The sequence below is a fragment of the Acanthochromis polyacanthus genome, chromosome 2 (assembly GCF_021347895.1).
Source record: "Acanthochromis polyacanthus isolate Apoly-LR-REF ecotype Palm Island chromosome 2, KAUST_Apoly_ChrSc, whole genome shotgun sequence".
NCBI classification, from domain to species: Eukaryota; Metazoa; Chordata; class Actinopteri; family Pomacentridae; genus Acanthochromis; species Acanthochromis polyacanthus.
In genome coordinates this window covers 7055851-7078158 of record NC_067114.1, presented here as the reverse complement: position 1 = coordinate 7078158, position 22308 = coordinate 7055851, and the positions used below count along the sequence as shown (strand labels likewise).

At 38.3% G+C, this 22308-nt stretch overlaps 2 protein-coding genes across 2 annotated transcripts; both read left to right on the top strand.

Annotated features, from left to right (window-relative positions):
• The first annotated feature begins 673 nt into the window (after positions 1–673).
• Positions 674–1529, top strand: LOC110949463 (C-type lectin domain family 7 member A-like). The gene has a single exon (XM_022191556.2). It carries the CDS (start codon positions 683–685, stop codon positions 1526–1528), a length of 846 nt encoding a protein of 281 aa, XP_022047248.2. The 5' UTR covers positions 674–682; the 3' UTR covers position 1529.
• A 1464-nt stretch (positions 1530–2993) lies between these two features.
• LOC110949438 (F-box/LRR-repeat protein 3-like) lies at positions 2994–21574 on the top strand. Its single transcript, XM_022191519.2, has 6 exons — positions 2994–3304; positions 7143–7347; positions 14460–14624; positions 14753–14875; positions 16677–16848; positions 17121–21574. Exons 2-6 carry the CDS (start codon positions 7144–7146, stop codon positions 17759–17761), a joined length of 1305 nt encoding a protein of 434 aa, XP_022047211.1. The 5' UTR covers positions 2994–3304; position 7143; the 3' UTR covers positions 17762–21574.
• Positions 21575–22308: the final 734 nt, after the last annotated feature.

Here is a 22308-nt window from a genome sequence, read left to right as displayed (position 1 = left end):
AAAAACTGAAAACTCAGACGGAAACAGTGACAGAGGAGGCATGACTGACTCAGAGGAGCTCCAAGTTTCCTTGAGGTAGTACTGAAAGCTAGAGTACTGTCATAGGAGGATCACAGCGGTTTCTGTCTCTGTGTGTTTGAACTTTTAATATTTAGTTTTGTATCTAATAATGAGTTGGCTAAGACAGTCGTGTGGGAATATTGGTTGATTATATTGAGTGTTTGAGCTAACAGATTTTAGCTAAGAAGCTAAAATATTAGGATTTTGAGGACATACCAGTTAGTTATTGAAATGCTGTATTCATCTGACAGATCTGATGGTGTAACATATTTTGATCTCTTCTCTCTGTCTCTTTAGTCTTGGTGAAATTCCAGTAAGAAATGCTTCAGAAATTCATGATGAAACAGGCAGAGCAGAGACTCCTGGCTGCGTGAAGCGACTGCGATCCAGTTGGCAACTTGTTTTGATTGCGATTTTGATGGTGGTGATTCTTGCTCTGATCGTTGTCCTTTTTAGTGAGAGAAAGGAAAAACAGAGCCTGGAAGCAAAATTACAGCATATGGAAGAGGAGACATTTGCTGCGAGGATCAATACAGATCCGCTTCAAAAAGAAAACAATCAGCTGATGCAGGTTCTGAACTTCCCTTACCAAAACTTCACAACTGTGGAAGATGCTGGCCAAATGAAGCAGCTTCTAAACACCACTTTGTTGTTAATTGAAAAAGCCCAGCTGAGCCAGCTCTTGGAGAAGACATTGCAAGAAAAAAAACTGTTGCAAGTGGAGAAAAATGAGCTGAACATTCTTCTAAATTCAACACTGCAAAGTTGTAATCTTGTGGAGATGGAGAACATACTACTGAAGGTGACAGTGAACCAATCACTGCATAACAACACAGTGGCATCCGCAGATAATGAACGCTTGCAACTTCTGTTAACCAGCGAACAGCAAACTAGTGCACAGCTGGAAACAGTAAATCAGCGACAGGATTCAATCTTATTCTCCAAGAAACTGACCTTCGTCTGGATGTTCTGCAACAATGACACCCTGCAGTGTTTGCGATGCCTGCCTGGCTGGACAGAACATGCTTCTCGCTGCTTCCTTTTGTCAACAGTGGCAAAGCAGTGGGAAGATGCTCGCTGGGACTGTTTCAGCATGGGGGGTGACTTGGCTGTTGTTTTGAACGCCGAAGACCAGGCATTCTTGACCAACATGACTTTTCAGTACACGCAGCAGCACCCTGGGGAAGTCTTCCACTCAGCCTGGATCGGGTTGCAGGACATGGTGAAAGAGGGCACCCACTACTGGGTCAACGGCAACAGAATTCAGTCAGATCTCACATACTGGAGGCCTTCAGAGCCAAACAACGCCATTGCCTCCTGGGCCTCTGACATGGCAGGGCAGGACTGCGTTGCCATTGTACCGCCGAATGAAGTTGGTGTCGGGGATTGGTTAAACTCCTGGGATGATATTGTTTGTCTCGGAGCACGACACTACATATGCGAGACAATGGCTCTCATTGTGTCCTGACTGAAACACCTGGGATGCAGTCCACTTTTAGTAGAAGTATCCTGATATATGTGAAGTCTGGTTTTCTCCTTATGTGTATTTTGCTACATGAAAACTATAGAATTATGGGTAGGATATCCATGCTGGACAGACTGGCGACCTGTCCAGGGTGTCCCCTGCCTTCGCCCGAGTCAGCTGGGATAAGCTCCAGCACCCCCCCGCGACCCTAGTGAGGATAAAGCGGTGTATAGAGAATGGATGGATATCCATGCTGTCTCACTAGGCACTTGATCTGGTGCAAGAAAAAGGCTACAAACAAGGGCAAACGCAGCAACGCTGAGCAGTCAACTTGACTATGAAAAGTTTTGAATTTGGCTATTCAAGATGCTGGATTTTTTTTAATCAACACCTGAATTCAAGTGAAAAAAAAAAATTAAAGTTTTCATATTTCTGACCATCCTGCAGTAATAATGTGAAGCTGGCTACTTATAAATGTTTAGTTCTTGAGTTGGATTCTCTGTGTTGAAGTGCAATGAACACTTTCAACACACAGACCAGTAGCATATGCTGTAATCCAATGTGATTGAAAAATAAATAATAAATTTTGTTTGACAACACGGCAAAATACAGTAACAGTTGTGTGAGAGAAATCATTTCATGTTCAAATTTAAATGGATTTTTTAGGTGACCTGGGCATGTACTCACAGAAGACCTGGGTTATCAGCAGTAAAGTTGGTTTAAGAAAAGCAAAATTTCACATGGGGCCTTGCCCTGATCACCAACATACATAGAAAATTAAATGACCAAAAGGCATTATTACGAGTAAGATAAGGAAAATTTGGATTACAGAAAGGCAAAAGGAGGGAGAGAAAAAATAAAAATGAATACAAAAGCTTGAGAATCTAGGAAATCCTTGGATTTGTTGGATTTGAGTTACAACTCAAAGTAAATGAGGTTAGTCTTCATAGTTTATAATATTGTTGGGTTTTATTCTAAATATTTAAATTAGTTGGGCTAATCCCCATAATTTAAATTACTGTAGGGTCTTAACTTTAATATTTGAATTAGTTAGGTTCATCTCCATTATTCAAAATACAATAGAGTCTTACCCTCATTACTTATTATAGACATGTGAAGTTGTATTTTATGTCGTTTTTGTAGGGGTTTTATTCCGTAAAATTGAAATTACTCCGATAAACTCATATCATAAATAACACTGCAGAGCCTTAACCTCAATATTTAAACTTATTAGACGTGTGCTGTATGATGTAATTTTAGCCATTACACACTAACTTAAATCATCCTTCTGCCATCATTGTGTCCTTGAAATGCATTGTCACACTTTAGAATTAAACATACTTTAAATATATTTATTCAACATAATTGGTCTTGTCTTATTTTCAGAAAATCATTGCACTGCCCCCCTGCTGCGTTTTAAACACATCTTTGAGTGAAACAGTACCCCCTGCCGACCGTCCAGTGTAATTGCAGGCCGCCGGTCAGCCCACTGGCTCGGCACAACAACACAAACGCCATCTTTAGCTGACAAGCAAAGTACCCGAAGCAGAGTTGTGGAGAGAAACTAGGTCAAGCGCTCGGAAAACCAGACACACTTTCGAAAACCTCGCTTCGTCAGCTTCCAGTCAGCGTTTGCTAACCTCCCGACACACCGTGCTGTTGTATGGTCCAATGTGTTTGATCGGTCGGCCAGCTCGAACGCAGTTTTCTTGTGTCGGTCCGGGTTGACGTTGATTGATCGCCTTTCAATAATAAATAGCCGACGGAGGTGAACGCCAGGTGAGAGGAGGACGGGGTCGATAATGCTGAAAACATTCTTTAAGTGTAGGAAATTAGCATTGTTAATTAGGAATTTTTATTGTTAATGCACGTTAACTAGCTTGAACTTGCTAAGTAGTTAGCCAGAACCAACGTTCGGTTGGGCTAAGCTAACTGTTGGTGTTTGTGTCGTAAACTGGTGTCGCTGACATAGCGATATTTATGTGCAATAAATGTGCGTTTTATGATAGTTTCAGCAAAGAAAAACTAACTTTTAGGTTTTAAATGTTACACCTGGTTGCTGACTCGGTGGCGTTGGTTTAGACAGGGGAGGCGTGTCCTCCGTGGACAATGTTTTCATTTCGAGGAGGGCAGAGGAAACACATTTGGTTATTGACACAAGAGTTTCTATCTTGCAGGTTAAACAGCAGTGCGTCAGGTAGATCGTGGAAATGCATATACAGTAGCTCTTTATTATTATTATTTATTTTTCATTGGTTGGTCAGATGTTGCCACTTAAAATCTTGACAAGTTAATTTCAGGACTTCAGTTATGCTGTTGTACTAAAATGTTAATTAAATGCAATGTCGATATGAGGGTTTAGGAAGCGCATACTAGTACTCTGGTTTCTTATTTTACAGTGAACTTTTCTAATAATTATGTGCATAGATGAATACAAGTTACTCTCTATTTTCATTGCCGATCAATCATTTAGATAATCTATAAAATGTAAGAAAGTAGTTTAAAAAAATAGTCAGTACGTTCTTTTAAATCACTTCTGAAAACCTACTTTTAAAGGCTTGCTTTTGTGGGAGGCTTAGTTTTTTTTTAAGCTTTAATTAGTTTTAATGTTTTACTCTGTACTGTGCCCTCTTTATTTTAGATGTTCTCTCCTGTTTTATTTTAATTGTAGCTGCCTGGTTCTTTGGTATGATGTCGTCTCTCTCTTAATTTATAACTTTAGCCCTCAGTCTTATTCTTTCATTTTTAATACTGCCTAGTTCCTTTGTTTGTTCTGATTGCTAATCTAGCTAATTATTTATTTAATTTATTATCTTTTTTTACTATTTATTTTGATTGACTTCTCTGACATGTCTCCTATATCTTGTTTGATTGTCTGTGTTGCATGTTTGCGTTGTTAACACTGTTCATAAGGGCGCTTTTTAGATACGGTTATTATTATTACTATATTAAAAAAGTTTCCCCAAAACCCCAAGATGGAGTTCTCATAGTTCCCAAGGATATTCAATTTACTGTCACAGGGGAGTAAAGAAACTAGAAGAATCAGATAATTTTCACCTTTTTTTTCTACAGTAGTCGTCAAATGTTTGGACGCACCTTTTCCTTCAATAGTTTTTATTCATTTAATTATTTTCTACATTTTAGATTAATACTGAAGACATAAAATCTGTAAAAGAATACATATGGAATGTTGTATACAAAAAAGTGGGCCGATTTTGAAATAACAGACGTGTTTTTTTTGACAGCATAATTCCATGTGTGTTCTTTCATAGTTTTGATGTCTTCAGTGAGAATTTACTGTGTAGAAAATAATTTACATAAATAAGAACCACTGAATGAGAAGGTGTGTCCAAACTTTTGACTGGTACTGTAGTTGGTGAATAATTTAATAGTTGGCAACCAGTCTAGTAAGTGATTAATTGTTGCAGCTTTAATACACCTACGGTTTGCATTTCTTAATAATAAATAGCCACGGAGAAGAGATGCTGCAGTGTATTTAGAGGAAAATACACCCTTAGGCAAAACCTTTATAGGTAATTTAGAAGTCCAACTTAACAAAAGCAGCCTGTAACACAATAAAATTGTGTTTTTAGTGTTACCAGACTACCCACTGCTATATTTTGGTAATTTCTTTAAAGATAACAGAGGTTGCGTTATTGTGGATACCCTGGAACAGATTAAATTCTCTAACAGAAAAATCTGTTATGACTGACAAATATTGTGACTTTAGTAAAGGATCAGACTTTTACAGAAAGTATTAAATCGTGATGGAGCTCAGGATGCAGGTGCGCAACAAATTAGTTATCTCTAGCTGACAAACTGTGACTGTGTGTGTGACAGCTCACCTGTCTGACATGAAGAAAAGCACACGTTGTCATTTACTGTTAGATTCTGATTGATCCTGTCTCCATGATGGGGATAATTTCTTAATTATAAGTGATGAATGGAGTTACAGCTGTTGTGTCACATGCATAAATGCGCACGGCTCTCTTGCTGTGGAGACGCTCATATGGATCCTGCAGCTGTTTGATGTTGCAGGTAATGAATGAAGTCAAAGAAAAGACTTCTACAAACATCTGGAAGTAACAGACTTAACTTCATCTCCTGTTAATGCCCTGTCAATATCAGATTTACATTCATTATCATTATAATCTGATCTGAATTGCCGTGGAGTTGGATTTTTCTAGGTACATAATTTTGGAATAGTTAATGTTAAATTGTAAAACAAAGGGAATAAGGCAGAACTCGGCAAACGTAAAAGATGTTTTGGGATTTGGGAGAGATCTCTGCTCTACTATAGGAATGCAAGTTCCACTTCAACTTCAACACTGTAGTTGCATTCACTCGGACATTAGAGTTTCTGTGAACGTACTTTACCTATCAGATCAGTGAGGTTACAGAGGTGGCTGTGACCCCCTGGTTCCCCCATTGAAGGCACTAATGTAAACATAGAACAACCACTGCAATAATCATCAACTATTTTATTAAATACACTACCATTGAATTATTAGCATTCTTCAAATTCACAACAAATAGATAAAATGTGCTGGAGGCAGTGGGCTATCTGAATATAATCTTGTAAGGTTATGTTGTGATATTGATCTTTATTGTGATATAGCAGATTTTTAAGGATAATCCATTGAGAAGCAGCTAACTAGACATGAATGTTTATTTGTGACTACTCCTGTTAAGTAAATAGATGCGATCTAATACAACTATAAATTAAATGAAAACAATTGTAACTCACTATCAATTGGCAAAAATCTCTTGTCACCTGACAAATGTATGTTTTCTCGTAACATTTAATGCCTTGTTGGCCAGCCCAAGTTGACAGATGCTTTCTATATATTGTGCTTTATTGTCTGCAGCTGATATGTACTTGTTATTTTTAGGGTCTTTTTTTCTTATATCAGTCAAATACAGAGCAAAATAACCCATAGTGGTTTTTCAGATAACACTGTTGGCTCATAGTAGCCTTGTTTAGTTTTTACTTGTGTCTGAATTTGCGACAGAAATCCTACAAAAGTGCTTATGAGGGTTAGACCTGGCTCGTAGTAGAACATCACAATCCCTGCTTCAGCCACCACTTCTTTGTCGTTTTAATTTTTGTGACAAATTGTCCTGCAAAAATATCATGTCTCGACAGGGATATCGTGTGAATGTATTGTACATCCTGACAAGTAGCGCTAGTTGCTGTGGAGAGGAGGTTTTTATGAGGTATTCCTGTCATACATTAGACATTAAATGATTCGCCTTAAGAAAATTAACGAGTGATATTTTAGGCCAGCTATTCCGGTTGTCATTAAGTCATTTGCAAAATAAAAATAGCATCATTTCTTGGTTCAAGCAGCTATCAATATCACTGTGAAATGAATTTCTTTGATAATTTTGAATATTTCATGAGCCTAAAAAATGAAATGAAACAATAAATAATTCACTAGTTAACTGATAATGAAAATATTTGCCGCTCAAAGACCAGCCTACCAGAAAAGGACTGCAAGCCTCGTTAATAATAGGATAAATGGGATGACATTCACACCGCCAAGCGTGTCAGGTAATTAAGAGTTAGTTCGGCCCAGCCATCTGGATGTTGTAAACTCCTCTTCTGTTTACCCAGGATGAAACGAGGTCTCCAAGGGAATGAGCAGGAGGATGGAGGTGGCACCAGCGGCGGGTGTCAGAAGACTCTTAAACGGTCCCGCAAGCAGAGGAGGGAGAAAGATTTGGAAGAGGAGGGAGCCCATTGGGAGTGTCTGCCACAGGAAATCCTGCTCCACATCTTCCAGTACCTGCCTCTACTGGATAGGGCTTATGCTTCTCAGGTACCCGTAGAATAATTTGGCATTTACCGCTACATTCAGGGGACAATATTTGCCAGGAGGCACTATTTATTTTTGCAACTCTGAATGGTTGGATGGTGGCTTGTAAGGAATAACTTGTCGCTGCTGTTGGATAGCAGCAACACATCAGCTTGTACATAGGCACCATCTGTTATAATAGATTCCATCAACACTACAGATACAACGCTGAACAAATTTATTAGACCACCTGTCATAAAAACAAGAAAACACAAATATTTTAGAAATCTGTCAAAAAGTTGTTTCTGAGACAAATGACAAACTGGAATAACTAAATACTCCTGATAATAACCAAAAATCTTGATAACAGCTTGCATTCCTGCTGCCATTGTTTTTATGGACAGTCTCTTTTGTTACTGAATTCCACGTTGTTTCTAACTGTTCCCAGAGACTTGCTTTGGATGAAACTTTTGTGCCATCTATTTTTGAATTCAATAAATCCCAGATCTGTTCAATAGGATTCAAGTCTAGATGAATTGCCCATGCCATTTCTGCAAATGAATACCACACCATACCATACCATACCATACCATACTGGAAACTCCACCGTGTTTCACTGCATGTACAATGCATCTAGCATCAAAATTTTCTCCAGCTTTTCTGCGAACATAAACACAGCAATGCTGACCAAAGAGTTCAAAGTCGGTCGTCCGTCCAGCATATCTTCTTCCAGTCATCTACAGTCCAGGGTTTGAGCTCCCTGGCAAATTTGAGGTGTTTTTGGATGTTTGCAGGCCTCAATAATGACTTCTCAGCAGCTATTCTTCCCTTAAAGCTTTGTTCCTTCAGTCGTCTTCTTATGGTCTTTCTGGAAGCTTTCTCAGATTATGATCTAGAGATATTAATCTCTGTCTCAAGATTAGCAGTGTTCTTCCTTCTGTTTCTAGTGCTTCTAATCTTGAGGTGTCTGATGTCTGCTTCAGTTAGCTTTTGTCTTTGGACTCTTCCTTGGCACATTTTGTAAATACCAGTCTCTGCAATACAAAGGCATACTTGACCACACTGAGAACACTTTATGTCTATTTGTCTCAAAGACCATCCAGCATCATAAAGTGCTTTAATTCAGACTCTGTCGTTCTCAGTTATTTCTCTACGCTTCGCTGTTTTGAGAAATTTCAACGTGAATTTACGTTTTTAAACCCAAATTTAAACCAACACACTGGAACTCTGTGAGAAGTCAGAAATTAATCAAGATTAAAAATACAACCACTAGAACAAATCTCTCTGTTCAGGAATGTCATTTGGCATTTCAGTCAAAAAATAATGATGTGCTTTACTATTTTTTTCATTATTGTATTTACATAAACCCTTTTTTTTTAAACAAATGAATGAAATAAGGAATAAACAAATGTGTTTACATGTTTTTTTGTAAAACAGTAAATTGGAAAATTCATGGATAACAACAGTAATTATATTTTAGCATTAAAGATATCCTTTTGATTAAAGAGTGTTGGGACAGTCATTCTGCGTGTAAGAGTTGGAATAAACCGGCAAAACGGAGAAAAATGGAGACACAGTCGACAGACATATCTTTGACCTGCTTGTCACATTTTTGTGAATAGGCATAGGCCATTTATTGAATTGCGCACCGGTGTGTAGCCACATAGCCACGCCCACAATCCAAAACTGGGTCAATCGGGGACAAAGGACCAATCACACAACACCCCCACTTGTTCCCAACTGACCAAGTATAAACAATAACACAGTGCATCACATTACCATACATAATTTACATCAAATACCAAATAAAAAAATCACAAATCTGTCGATTCTTATTTTTGTAACAGCTTTTGTAAAAATATCTGCCACCATTCTATCTGTCGGACAATATTTAATTGTAATTTTCCCATCACAAATCACAGAGCGGACAAAATGATATCGGATATCGATGTGCTTGCATCGTTGGCGACACACAGGGTTTTTTGATAAGGAAATAGCACCTTGATTGTCTTCAAAAATAGTAACAGGTGTATAGTCCACTCCATTGTCCATTCCAGTCAACAAAATAGTTAAATAAAGACTCTCCTGTGCAGTAGCTGATAAAGCCATATATTCAGCTTCACAAGTGGACAAAGCCACAGTGGGCTGTTTCTTTGACTTCCAGGAAATGACAGGTCCATTTTCTGCCAAACTAAAGCAGTAACCAGTCACACTACGTCTATCATTCTGATCTGCTCCCCAATCAGCATCACAGTAAGCAAAAAGTGATAGATTATCATGTTTCCTGTAACACAACTCCTGATCCACAGTGCCTTTTAAATATCTCAACACATGTTTAGCTGCAACCCAATGTTCTTGTTTTGGTTGAGCAAGATATTGTGACAATTTACTCACAACAAAACTTAAATCTGGTCGGGTTGAGGTCATCACATAGATTAAACTGCCAACCATCTCACGATATTTCTTTGGATCAGCAGGCTCACCTTCACTGCCAAATTTCATTTTCACTTCACATGGTGTCAATCTGGGTTTGCAATGAGTCATGTCAAATCGGTCCAGAATTTTGGTAATGCATCTCTTTTGATTCATTTTTATTTCCCCCCTTTTCTGGGCAAAATCGATGCCAAGGAAATGCCTCAATTTCCCAAGATCTTTAATTTTGAATTTTGCACCCAACATTTCCTTCACGTTTTCAAGGATTTGGCAATGACTCGCTGCAAGAATAATGTCATCAACCCAAATTATTAAAACAATTCTTTCACTTTCAGATTGTTTAGTGTAAACACAATTATCTGCTGTATTCTGAACAAAATTATTTTCAATAAGTACATCATGAAGCATTTTATTCCAATTTCGTCCTGACTGCTTTAGACCATAAAGCGATTTGTTAAGTTTACACACCAGTTTCTCTCCTGTTTTTGATTTTATCTCGAATCCTTCAGGTTGTTCCATATAAATTTCACAATCTATAGGAGCATGCAGATAAGCTGTTTTAATGTCCATCTGATGGAGTTCTAAATCATATTGAGCTGCAAGCTGCATTAGGGCACGTACAGAAGTCATATCCGCTGTAGGTGAGAAAGTTTCATTATAATCAATCCCAGCCAATTGACTATAACCTTTCGCAACATATCTGGCTTTGTATAGGGTCTCAACTGGATTTTCTTTAACAGCAAAAACCCATCTGCCCCCCACTGCATGTTTGCCCTCAGGTAAGGATGTTAGTGTGTAGGTATCATTCTCAATTAGAGAGTCCATTTCTTCCTGCATTGCTTTAACCCACTTCTCTGATTTGGGAGAGTTAACAGCTTCTTGCAATGTCAGGGGAACATCACATGTCACACGATAACAATAGTCAATATCCATCAATGATCTATCTTCATCAAATTTCACTTCATAATCATAATCTCTGTAGAATTTTGGGGGTCTCCTCTCTCTTTTTGGATAACGAGCACTTTGACTACTCTCATTCTCACTTTGTGAGTTGATATTCAATTCACTCTCCTCTGTTTTTAGTTCTTCAGGAATCATATTAGTCACATCCGGTTTTGGTGGCTCCCGTACACTTTGTCTATATTTAGAATAGTCATATATGTCTTCATCTGTCTGAGTGTCACATTCATTAGTTGTTTTTGTCACAAATTTTACCAGCCTATTTTTCATCACTTTACCAGTGCTTGGATAAAACACTAGAAATGCAGGACTGTTTTTGTCATAACCTACAAATATTCCTTTTTCACAGCGTGTGTCCAACTTTTTCTGATCATATTTGTAAGCAAAACACTCTGAACCAAACGCTCTCATTTTGGTCATATCAGGGATCTTCCCTGTTAACACAAAGTATGGGGTTTGTCCTAGTCGCCTGTTGAAACATCTATTTCTGATTATAGCAGCAGTTTGTACTGCATATGGCCACAACTGTTTTGGTAATTTACTTTCTATCAACATACATCGAGCCATTTCAAATAGAGTTCTCCAGGCCCTTTCTGCTGTCCCATTCTGATGGGGCGACCACGGGGCTGAGGTTTCATGTCTGATGGCATTTTGCCTTAGCAGTGACTGAAACACAGCTGAGGTATACTCAGTTCCATTGTCTGATCTTAAACATTTAATTTTTCCATATGGTGCAACATCAGCAATAAACCTCTCTGTAGCTTTGACAGTATCACTCTTAGATTTTAAAAAGTAAGTGAAAATGACTCCAGAATAATCATCTGTAAATGCAAGAGCAAATCTAAAGCCTTCTTTACTTGCTGGCTCTATTGGCCCAGCCAAATCAGTATGAACAAGCTCCAGTACATTTTTAGCTTTTTCATCTGGATCTGTATTTCTACTCTGAGCAAATTTACCTTTTATGCATACTTCACATTTCAGATTAGACCTCTCAGTTTTCCCTTTTATCTTCATACCGTTTGTTACACTTTCCAGCTTTAACACATCGTCATAATTACAATGCCCCAATATTTCATGTCATGTCTGAATGTCATAACACACACTACATTGATCAGTTTCATTTTCAAGAGTATCTAAATAAAATAGTCTGTCATGTGTGTTAATATCAAAAATTGTACCGTTTTTGTGGATAAGACGATTCTGTCCCTCTTTGAAGATGACAGTTGCTCCTTGGGCCGTTGCTGCTTTAACCGAGAAGATGTCCTGAGAAAAGGATGGGACGTAGAGCGCCTCCTTCAACATCAGATCCACATCACGGCCTTTATTGTCTCTCATGCGCACTTTGGCAGTACCTTTCTTTAGCGCAATCCCGCTAGCGCGCTCTCCATCAGCCAACTCCAGAATGTGACTTTGCGCTTGGAAGTTTGGATCAAACTCCTCAAACTTCTCCATATCAGTGATGATATGCCTTGTCGCTCCCGAGTCGACCATGAGGCCCCTCATCCTCTCAGCGTTGACCGGGACGGCGGCATCCAGCTGGACCTTAAAGGCGAACGTGTGGTCTTCCTCATCCACCGCTTGCTTCACCTTGTCCCGTTTCCTCCGCCGACAATTTGCGTCCTTGTGCGTGGCGCTTTTACAAAGGCTACACCACTGTCTCTGGTCTCTACGCTCTCCAATGGAAGTGCACTCCGCGGCTTTGTGGCCCTTCAGACCGCAGGTGAAACAGGTGAGTTTTGCACTCCAATTATCTCTCCTGTCTCTTCCTTTCACCTTCATCACACTGTCCTCTCCTGAGCCAGACGCACCACACTTCTCCGTGCTTTCATAGCTCCTCAGTTTAGTCTTAAAATCAGCAAATGACAACGTTGAATCACTCTGTGTAATGTGAACAGAGAATGGTTTGAACACATCAGGCAGACCTTTTAAAATCATTGCGGTCAGTAGACCGTCACTAAGTGTCTCTCCTGCATTACGCAGCGCTGTGATGGCAGTCTCCGCACGAATAATATAGTCTGTGACGCTCTCATTCATACCCTTTTGAAGAGATGTCAGCTCCGTGTACAGACTTATTACGCGCGGCTTTCCCTTCCCTGCGTAATGGTCACGCAGGATCTGAAGCGCTTTTCTCCCGTCATCAGCAGCATCTCTCATTACAAGAGACAAACTTTTATCGTCCAACAACTGGATCAAGACTGCATATGCCTCCTCATTTTTATTTGCATCTGCTGCAACACCATCTGAGCCTGCAGCGGGGGCTCCACCCAGGATGGTGGTCTTCAGGTCCAGCAGACGCAAATGTGCCAGGAACTTCGTTTCCCAGAGCTCATAATTCTTTTCATCTCCGTCAAACAATAAACGATTCCATCGGCTTCCAAACTCTTTACTGGGCCCATAACCTGTTGGGACAGTCATTCTGCGTGTAAGAGTTGGAATAAACCGGCAAAACGGAGAAAAATGGAGACACAGTCGACAGACATATCTTTGACCTGCTTGTCACATTTTTGTGAATAGGCATAGGCCATTTATTGAATTGCGCACCGGTGTGTAGCCACATAGCCACGCCCACAATCCAAAACTGGGTCAATCGGGGACAAAGGACCAATCACACAACAAAGAGCTTGCACATACTGGTGGATAAACCATTACAGAAACATAAAAAAAGACTTTGGGAATCAGCAATAGTGTTAATTTAGGGCAGCGGTGGCAAACACCCTACACTGAGTGGTGGTCTAATAAATCTGTCAAACACTGTAGGTGTCGGTGTAGCTTGTTTCTGACTTTGCATACACATAACATTGCCATTAATATACGTAAATTGTTCCGTAGAAGTTCATATTTTACCTTTTCTGTTTGTATTTTCAGTGTTTATGTGATTGAGCATTAAAGGCCACAGTGGCATGCTTTAACTTGACTACAACTGCAGTACATAGTGCACAAAACAGGGAAAGCACAAACAAAAGTGTATTATATTTCATATTCAGAAAGACTGCAAATTCAAAGTGGAAGCATGAAAATGAGTCCAAATGCCCTGAAATTCAGAAGCTCTGCAATAATTAAACACTTAGACAAGTACAAAAAGATAAATGTTGCAGTGCAAGATAAAGAATTGATGGCAACATCAAAACACATTGCAAAATAAGTGCATTTTTGTGGCTGCTGCTGTGTACGTGTTATGTATCCATTCACACCTCGGAAACAATGATGTTTTTGCCACTTCTTTATGTGACTTCACACTCTCAGCTGACTCATAAGGAATCGTGCGTGGTGTTAGGCTGTCATTGCTTTTGTTTCTCGGTTCTTAGATGCATTTTTAAAGTCTGATGTTCTTCAAGCATGTACTGATTGTTGTCTTGTTAATACATCTCTTTCCGTTATTTTGTCTGATTACCTTGAACCAGATTATTAATACAAAATATAGAAGTAAAATAACCTGTTGACTGTGCCAGATCAAACGGATGCATTGACACTTTGCCACATAATGCAACAAATGCAAGATTTTCACAACAAAGATTAATTTAGTTATATTGTTATTCATCTGTCATCTTGTTCATATTTCATCAGTGCAGTTCTAACTTAATATTGTTAATTAAACTCTTCAGCTTTGTCTTAACAGCTAATTAATAACAGATAAACAGCAAACATACACGTAGTTGGTGTTTTCCTGCTTCAAGACGTCTGTCACGCTTGACATGAATGACACATGTAGTTATCCTTTTAAATCACTTTTCTTGTCACTGCAGGTGTGTCGGGGCTGGAACCAAGCTTTTCACATGCCAGAGCTGTGGCGGTGCTTTGAATTTGAGTTGAACCAGCCAGCCAGCTCGTACCTGAAGGCCACGCACCCAGACCTAATCAAACAGATAATCAAAAGGCACTCCAACCACCTACAGTATGTCAGCTTCAAGGTAGGAGCAAAAGGAAGGAGTGTGCGGTCAGGGTGGTTCAAGTGATAAAGAGAAGCGAACAGTGAAGTTGATTCCTGTGCTCCGTCCAAGGTAAAGTGTCATTTTTGACACTTTGTCATTTTTGTCAGGTGGACAGCAGCAGAGAGTCCGCAGAAGCAGCGTGTGACATCCTCTCTCAGCTTGTGAATTGTTCTCTGAAGACTCTCGGACTCATCTCCACCGCCAGGCCGAGCTTCATGGAGCTGCCCAAGGTAAGCCTCGGCAAGATTGTTGTTTCTGTGTATCTTATTCTGCAAACAAAGCTTACATGCTGCATTTTTAAAACAGTTTCCTTGCACTGCAGGTGGTAAATTAATGTTAAAATAGTTGTATTATACAACTGAATACATAATTGTAATAAATTGGTGCATCTCAAGCTATGGGGGTTTGCAGAGGATGAATATAATTCATGTGGTGACTTAAACCAAGTGAAGTCTTCTGAAGTTTGCAAAGCATTCTGTTTTCTGATTTCAGTCGCATTAAACTTGACTTGTTTTTCTGAGTAGTTTTCCTGCTGTCAGTAATGATTTTGATGTTGGGCATGAATGTTTTTGAGCCCCTGAAGTGAAGCATAACTAAGCGAGAGCTTTTCTGAATTCTAACACACTGAGGAAACGTGACAATTAACTAATTTAAGCTATGATCTTTGATTAATGTCCAAGATGCAGCTGGGGTGATTAATGCCAAGTGCCTGTGGGAAAGTCTATAATTTAACATCTCCACGTTGTCAGCTTAAAATGTTGCGCTCGGCTATTGTTTTCTTTGACAGTTCATCTTAGAAGACAAATCCTCTAGAAAGTGATGCGGCTGCACATTTGCACGGTTGTTGTTTTAATTCATGCTTATAATGCAAAGTTACCCTGTGGAGTTGTGATAGCTTGTGGAGTTGTCGTCCTGTTTTGTTTGAATCTTTTGCTTTACCAGACAAAGGTGATATCATAGTCATATCTGCAGAAGGTGGTCATGCATATACTTAGTGGTATTTTAAAGAAGTTGCAAGCTTTGTCTGCATGTTAAATTCTGTATTGTCTTAGTAAATGAAACTAGCATTTAGAGCAGGGGTGTCACACTCATTTTAATTCAGGGCCAACATGTGGTTGAATTAGATCTCAAGTGGGCCGGACCAGTAAAATCAAAGCATAATAACCTATAAACAACCACAAGTCCTAATGTTTCCTTTGTTTTAGTGCAAAAAAGTACATTCTGAAAATGTTCACATTTAAGGAATTATCTTTTTACAAAAGATTATGAACAACCTGAAATTTCTAAAGAAAAATATATTCAATTTCTAAAAATTTTGCCTCAGTTTGTCATTTACACATTACAACTTCCAGATCACAGAGTGTATACAAAGGAACACAACATTTAGTCACAGGGATCTGGAATTGAACGATATAGTATTTTACTTTATGATAAAAAAAGACAAAAAAACAATGAAAACAAAGCAAAATATAACAAATAAGAGACAAAAACCAACAAAAAATGAGACAACACGAAGCAAAACAAAAAAATTAGACAAAAATGTTACAAAGCAACAAAAAAATTGGACACAAATGAGACAAAAAATGACAAAAGAACAGAATGACAAAAATAGGTAAAAAAACACACAAGCGGAACAAAAAAGTGACACAAAACGACAAAGCAACACACAAAACTACTAATAAAGCAAAACACAAAAGGACAAAGATTAGATTAATAAAAAACATAAGCGAGACAAAAAGGAAACACAAAACAACAAAAACAAGAAACAAAAAACAGAAACATGAGACAAATGAGCAATATAATATTTGACTTTATGGGCAAAACAACTTGTCATGGTTTAGAAAATCTTTTAAATTATTGTTTTACAAAATTGCAATGTGCAGTTGATGTCTTCTCTATAATTTTTACACTTTCAGGGCCGGATTGAACCCTCTGGAGAACCAGTTTTGGCCCACGGGCTGCATGTTTGAAACCACTGATTTAGAGCTACCATGTTTACCTGAAGATTTCTTTCTTTTGCTCTTTTTACAGTCTCACTTCATCTCAGCACTGACGGTGGTCTTTGTCAACTCCAAATCTCTGTCCTCCCTAAAGATTGATGACACCCCTGTAGATGACCCCTCTCTCAAAGTCCTTGTGGCCAATAACAGTGACACGCTCAAACTGCTGAAAATGAGCAGTTGCCCTCATGTTTCACCTGCAGGTACTGACAAATAGAACAGGTCATACATAATAGCGGTGTTAATGATTAAAAATGGCTCACCAATCATTATTAAGAATTTGACTGATCAAGAACAATTATAGCTGAGTTGGTGAAAGCTTTTGTACGTCTGTGGAAAGTCGGCTATTCCTTCGAGCAATTCCATAAATCATTGTTGCAATAAAAATCAAACTGTGAGTCTAAAACCTGCATTCTTCATCAGAGCTCCGCCTTAAGTCTGTGCAGGTCTCCTGAGTTACTTTCCTCTCTTTCAGGCATCCTGTGTGTGGCCGATCAGTGCCATGGCCTGAGAGAACTGGCTCTAAACTATCATCTGCTGAGTGATGAACTTCTCATCGCCCTCTCCTCAGAGAAGCACGTCCACCTCGACCACCTACGCATCGACGTTGTCAGTGAAAATCCCGGCCAACAGTTCCACACCATCAAGAAGAGCAGCTGGGACGCCATGGTGCGCCACTCTCCTAAATTCAATCTGGTCATGTACTTCTTTCTCTACGAGGACGAGTTCGGCCCTTTCTTCCGCGATGAAATCCCCGTCACGCATTTGTATTTCGGCCGCTCCGTCAGTAAAGATGTGCTCGGCCGCGTCGGACTCACCTGCCCGCGTCTGGTCGAGCTGGTGGTGTGCGCCAACGGGCTGCGACCGCTGGATGAAGAGCTCATCCGCATCGCCCAGCGCTGCACGCAGCTGTCGGCCATCGGCTTGGGCGAGTGCGAGGTGTCTTGCAGCGCCTTTGTGGAGTTTGTGAAGATGTGTGGCGACAGACTGACACAGCTATCCATCATGGAGGAAGTACTGGTTCCAGATCACCGTTACGGGCTGGATGATATCCACTGGGAGGTGTCAAAGCATCTGGGTCGCGTCTGGTTCCCAGACATGATGCCTACGTGGTAAAGCTCAGGGAGAAGGTGTAGGTTTGTCGGAGTTTATCTTCATATTTCTCTTCTTTTGACAAAGGCCTCTTTCCAGGCACAGTTTGAGCTCCCTGAATACATGAAGAAATTACATCTATCTGAGCTTTGATCTGATAAAACATAATTTTTGTTTTCAAAAGCATTGATTTCAACTCTGTTCTGTGTATATATATATTTTATATATTTAAATGTATATTTCTAGATCATTAGATTAATCTTATTTTCACTCATACGATCTAGCACTTTCTTTTCTTGACCCCTTTCAAGGGCTGTAAAACCCTGCAGGTCGTGTATGTGTAGTGTTTTAGGAGTATTAAGGGGTGACACTTTTTCATGGGAATATACAAGATTGTAGGATAATTACTGGGCATAAGTTTGGGAAGTTATTTCACACACACAGGTTGTATGTACCACGTCTAAATCTGTCATGATACAGATAAATATACATTTTGCCATATCATAAGCAGGCATATGTACAATTGTTCTAATAGAAAAAATAATGAGTTTAATTCAATTGAAATGACTTCATATACAGACATATTAAACAGATTGTCATTACAACTCTGAATGCACAATGTCTTAGAAGTCATCAGTGTTGTATTTTATAAAAATGGACTTTGTGCGATAGAAAAATGTACAGACATTAGATGGAGATTATCACCATTATAAGCTAATGTATTTGTTTATAATCAGTTAAAATCACCAAAATTTAAATTCTAAGGAAAGGTTTCTGAAGTTTTTCTGATACTTTTAACAAAAGTAATATTGAATTATGATCGTACAAGAATAAATAACATTTCATTGTAAAGGGATGGTCTATATGTGGAGCTTGTATAGACTGGGTCATGTGACTGTGGTTAGGTAGGCAGTACAGGTAGCACATACAGATTCCATGTTGAACACATACATTTTTGTTTGGTTTAGAAGTCTGTGTGTCTTCTGCTCCCAGCATCCATCATTGGGTCACTGCTTAATGTCTTGAATGCGTTTTTGAGTCACTGCATCTCATGTCAAACTGTCTCTTCCTCCGTCCTCGGACAAGGACTGGGTTTTTCCTGCATGGAAGAATTTTGGAGTCCTCCAAAGAGGTTTTTAACAACGCCAAAATGTTAAGAAATGTGTATATAAAAACACACGTATATTAAAAATATGATGCTTTTTAGTCAGTTTTGTTAATTGGGGTTTCATTTACAAAAGAATAATATACATTTTTGTTTAGTGAATGGGCAACAAGAACAGGAAAATGCCAAAGTTTCTGTCCGCTGAAGTAACAAATGCACTGCTAGAGCGATCATGCTTACTGCTGTGCATGGTCACCTTTCAACAGCTCAATCTGAGCCAGGAAAAACCCTGAAGGAGCTTTTCTAAGGACAGATACTTGTGAAGGCAGTGCTCTCAAGTGACTTTTGCTATGATAATCTCAGTCTGCGAGTGTGTGTGTGTATATACACTGCTGTTCAAAAGTCTGAGGTCACCCAGACAATTCCATGTTTTCTATGAAAACTCTTGCTTTTTTCATGTGCTAACATAATTGCACAAGGGTTTTCTAATCATCAGTTATCCTTTCAACACCATTAGCTAACACAATGTAGCATTAGAACACAGGAGTGATGGTTGCTGGAAATGTTCCTCTGTACCCCTATGAAGATATTCCATTAAAAATCAGCCGTTTTCAGCTAGAACAGTCATTTACCACATGAACAACGTCTACACTGTGTTTCTGATTAATTTATTGTTATAGTCTTTGAAAAAAAAAATGCTTTTCTTTAAAAAACAAGTACATTTCTTAGTGACCCCAAATTTTTGAATAGTAGTGGGTACATATACAGTGGTAGAACAGTTTTTGGACTCTTAAAATGTTATTCAGTCTCAAATATTGTCATGAATTATTTGTGGAAAGATCGTTTTTGTGTTTCAGAAGGTATGGCTGCATTAGACAGACACAAACAAATACAAATGATATTTTTTGTTTATTTTTTTAACAGGAAAAACGAACAAAACTAAATTCTACCAAAATGATCCAATGCTCAAAATTTCTGTTTTTTATGGAACCAATCAATTATAAGTTTTTAAAGGCTTTTTAAAAAAAAAAAAAAAAAAAGGATTTGTTAAGTATTATGACACTGATTATACTAAATGAAATGGCACTTGAAAACCTAAGAGTGATTCTTAGTGCAATATACATGCAAATGTATGGGATGTCTGAAATTTTTTTCCACCACTGTGTGTATATATATATATATATATATATATATATATATATATATATATATATATATATATATATATATATATGATAATCCTTTATTACTCCCTACGTCAGGGGAAATTAGCAAGTGATGTTTTAACATATTTTTATGTGTTTTGGCATTGCCTGTCCCATACTTTTTGTAAATATCAAAGTATTGTATGTAAAGATTATTGGGAGGGACAAATCCTAATTGTGAACATTATATATTGATACATTTAATGAAACCTCTTTGATGCACTTTTACTTTAATGAAGGTCCCAAGTTTAACCAGTTGAGCTACTGTGTCATTAGGGTGTGAATTGAACACATTTTACTGTTGTGGTCTGTAAGTCAGCCAATGCTATGAGTAGAACTTGTTAGTTCAGCTGCTTTTTTGGGGTTATTTTCGATTTTTACAAACATTTTAGAGTCTAAGGACTTTAATTATTGCCAGTTGGACAAAAAAAGTCTATCTGGGAAACTAAACCTCCTTGACAGCACAATCATGTTGATATTCTGTCTAAAATTATTTAACCAAGAAAGATATATTCTGGCTGAGATTTCTAAAATGAGATTTATAGTTAAATGGTGGTGCAGAGAAAATACCCATATTTTAAATTTGCATGGTTTTTTTTGTGATTTTTAGCTCACTTTATATAATTAGGATTTACATTCTGGGACAAAGCTGCACAGTTGTAAACAACAGGTTCCTCATGCTGTCATACAGAAACTTACAAAAAATTCTAATTTATACCATTATTATCAGGAGTTATATATTGGTTTGAGATCATATTTGTTGCATAAAAAGATGAAATGCAACAGAATTTCTGTTGTGCGTTTGGATGTCGCAGCTCTTAATGTACCAGCTAAGAATATGACACTCGTAATCTTAATGAGACGGGACGGTTTGGGAGCTGAATGTGGATGGAACCCAATGTTTGCCTGAATGTGTTGAAATATTTATGTTTCGTTGCATCAGAGTGATATAATAGTAACTGAAAGATGTCTTAAGGTGGACTTTGCCTGTGGATTTGCTGAAAGAAAACACATTTGGACTGTGCAAGGAGACCTGTTAATTATTATGTTCTGTTCAAAATCAGCAGCTGGTTTGCAAGGTTTGATATTCGTCCTGTTTTGTGCACTTTGTTTGCAAATGTTTATTGAAAAGAATCACTACTTTTAATATTCTGCCCATAAAAGGGGCATATCATGTCTTAATTGTGTTTCTAGATGTCAGCCAGACCTGGAGGTGGACAATAATTTACTGACATACAGTACATTTTACTGTGTATATATAAAAACATGCCGTCTGCTGATTATTATTATTAACTGCGTTTGTATTCAGTGCTTCAACATGGTTATTGTAGTGTCTGAGGATAGGCCGAATGAGGGCTGCAGTTTCCTTCTAGAGTACAGTGACGATGTTTTGATTTTAATTCTAGCTAAATAAAGGTGCATTGTACTGAAGCTGTATTTGAAGGTGACTCCTTGTACTTTTCCCAAAGACATGTAATATTTGAGTAAATTTCATAGCCACATTAAAAATGCCTGTTTGAAAATGTATTTTGTGTGTGAACTGTAAAAAAAAAAAAAAACAACAGTGCTACTTTAATTATGGCTGCTTTAATTGGTTCAGTCTGTTCTGAGATGCTCCACAAAGTTTAGTAATGAATTTAGTAAAATAGTCTCATAAACTGTTCAGGAGAGTGAAAAAAAACATTGAATTAGACATTAATTGTGTTTTTACACCCTGAATACTTGTTCCACAGTTGACCAGTGTTTGTACAAGAGCTTTTTTCCAGGAAGACTATTCGATAGAGAGATAAATACATAGATCGATACACCAGGATGAGATGTTTACATGCACCACACATAATTGGGGCCAGTGAAGCTCACAAGGTGAATAGTGATAAGCTGTGAATGTATCCATAACAACCACCTGTAATCACCTCTATATGTTTCATGCTTATTTCATGAGAAATTACAACAGTAGCAAAACAAAAAAAACTCCTTGAAAGCATCTTGCAGTCTTTTCATCAACAGTTAAAATACAGAAAACAACATAATTTGGATGGAAGCTTGTGTTGCCTTACATTCAGGCTTTTTCCTCTAAGGTCAAGATTGCTCTTCTCCAATACACAGTGTATGAGAGTTCTCTGCCAGACGTGGAAGTACACTTACAATTACAAAATCTATAAAAGCCTAAATCTAATTTTTTAGTCATTTGCTTGAATTTCTCTGGCTGTCCTTCTCTTCGGTTGCACAGTGGCTTGGTGCTTAGCACTTTAGTCTTGCAG